At 32.0% G+C, this 2,500-nt stretch overlaps 1 protein-coding gene across 2 annotated transcripts in view; it reads left to right on the top strand.

Moving 5' to 3' along the window:
- The window catches only part of LOC125046892 (glyoxylate reductase/hydroxypyruvate reductase-like), a 15,873-nt gene that overhangs the window by 5,871 nt on the left and 7,502 nt on the right, over nt 1-2,500 (top strand). For both annotated transcript variants that reach the window (XM_047644893.1, XM_047644895.1), the window contains exon 2: nt 581-676. In XM_047644893.1, the coding sequence (XP_047500849.1) occupies nt 581-676 (96 nt within the window). The remainder of the gene's footprint in view (nt 1-580; nt 677-2,500) is intronic.

A 2,500-nucleotide genomic window follows, 5' to 3' on the forward strand; every position in this document is an offset into this window, starting at 1 on the left:
TGCTTCTAGTTTATTTTTAGGATCATTAAGTATCATGAATATAGTTAGGAAAATTAGGCCCTGTATTTTTTTCACCTTGGCATATCATTTAATTTTTATGAAAGTATAATTTGCCATGATTTCTTAAAGAACAATTCTGAAATAACATAGTTTATAGGGAAATAATATAAAAAGGAAGATTTGGATTTAGATGAAATAGATGTGACTAAGCACATCTAAATTCCCTGTAGAGAGTCACACCTTTTTGGACATTTTTTAGGTGTAGTGCATTGATAGGTTATACAAAAACGGGTTTGTATTCTATGGAGAGAATGTGATATAAACTAATATATACAGCAACTTTGATGATTTATCTTTTTCCATAAGGCATAGCTCCTTAAAAACTTTTATTGAAATCCTTTATATTCCCATTATAATTGTATAGGCCTTAAATGGGCTAACAGATTATTTTTGATATGGTAAATGTTTCTTAATTGGTCTGTTATTTTCCATCCCACTAGCTCAGGATATTAGGTAGAGAAACTGCATAAAATGAAAGAATGATTATCAGTATGAATGTTAACGCTGGACATACTTACAGGCATTTTTGTGTTGGAGCAGCAGCAATGTCACGGCCAAAAGTACTCATCACAAGGGCTGACATCCCACAGAAAGCTTTGGACATGCTCAATGAGAAGTAAGTGTGAAGTGATTATTATACTGATTATTTTTAAGAACTTTTGGAGGTGTGCAGAAGGTAGAGGTATAATTTTATTGTAGGAATTGTTTGATAACTTTAGCTCCCCTTCATTTGTGATTTTAGGAATGAATGAATGAAGTTTATTTATTTTTTGTTCATTTATTGATAGTTAGCATACAGGTAGAAGGATCCTTCAGTATTTTTTCTTATGTGCAGCACACTTATTGTAATATATATATAATGATATATGTTTGTAAGAAGTATTTGACAATCATATTGTTCTTTAAGAGAGTAGTGTTTCACACTTACATGGTTTTGGTAGACAGTATATTTAACAACCTATGAGCTGTTCTTTAGGAGCCTGATTTATGAAACCAATTACCCATGTGTGGACATCATCTGTTTTGCATAAAATTTGCTATAAATACAATATCTAATTGAATTTGAATCCAGTCACTGTGAAGTGTGTATAATATAACATAATAATGAAAAGGGATTTTGTATTAATTTCCTTAAAAGCCTTGGCTCTTCAGCAGAAGGCTTGGTGAATGTTAGATATTCCATAATAGAGCATTTGTTTTTAATCTAGCTTTCTTTGAAGGTAGTAATTGTGCTGGAATGGTATGACATGGCTGCCTTGTCCACTGAGATTTTATTTATTAATTGTATTTACCCATATTCAAATTAAATAAATTAGATTTTTGAAGATTATTTTTCATTTTCTATTGCTATTAGTATGATTTGTGTTCGTGTATTTCTGATGAAGATATATTCAAGTTCGGAAAAATATAGCTCTTGTATTGTGAAGGTATTCATTCACATTCATACCTTTTCTACAATACTAGTTAGTTAGTATTTTAATAGAATGATGATAATCATTATACTAGTGATAGCAATAACAGTATTGATATTTATAGCATTCAAAAATACAAACAGAATTGCAAGGAATGGGTAAATCATTGAGGTGATGTAGGACCTCTTAATTGACTCCTTGGTGGTTAAACATGTGTTGAGCCATCAGTGTGCAAAAGATTCACAAAAAATACAGAAGGCAACATATATACCTGCATACAAAGGGCTAAATACACTAAGGTGTACTACTGATCAAAGTTCAGCAGGTACCCACTTCCATATTCTATGGATTTTATGTTACTTTTACTCCATTAGTGAAATTTATAAGATATTAAGGAACAAAATGCAATACATTTTCCATAAATCAACATTTAGTAAATGCTTAGAAGAACTTTTTTCATAATTATGTTAGTTGCAGTCCCTCCAGATCCCAAGTTCAGTTGGATAGGCACGCAGTATCAAGTGCTATTCAAGACCTCTACACCTTTGTCACAGGACAACAAACTACACTTGAAGAATATCTTAGCAAGATCTAACTTGGATTGGTCCCTTGTTTGATTTGAAGTTGCCAGGGAGGTGTGTGATGTATAGTGCAGTAGTGTATATCTTTCTATGTGTATGATTATCAGATAATTAATTATCCCAAGGTTATGTTGGCAAATTATAAATGGAATTCCAAATAGATAATGTGAACCAATGAGTCCTGTCACTTATAGAGAATACTTCAGTTTGATGAATTTTTACTTATAATCAAAGATGCAAGGAATTATCTTGATTGCATACAGAATTATCTGTAATTCATTGCTTGATAACATCGTAATTTTTCAAGTTTTGATATAATGCAAGGCTGCAGGGTGACTACTGGCCGTGTGGTTGGTGGAAGTGTTTGAGAGCAGTCATTGGTTCCAGTGAATAGTGAGGCCATGTACATTTTTCCCCTTGGAAACATTTACTTCATCATGGGTGTTC

The sequence above is a fragment of the Penaeus chinensis genome, chromosome 39 (assembly GCF_019202785.1).
Source record: "Penaeus chinensis breed Huanghai No. 1 chromosome 39, ASM1920278v2, whole genome shotgun sequence".
NCBI classification, from domain to species: Eukaryota; Metazoa; Arthropoda; class Malacostraca; order Decapoda; family Penaeidae; genus Penaeus; species Penaeus chinensis.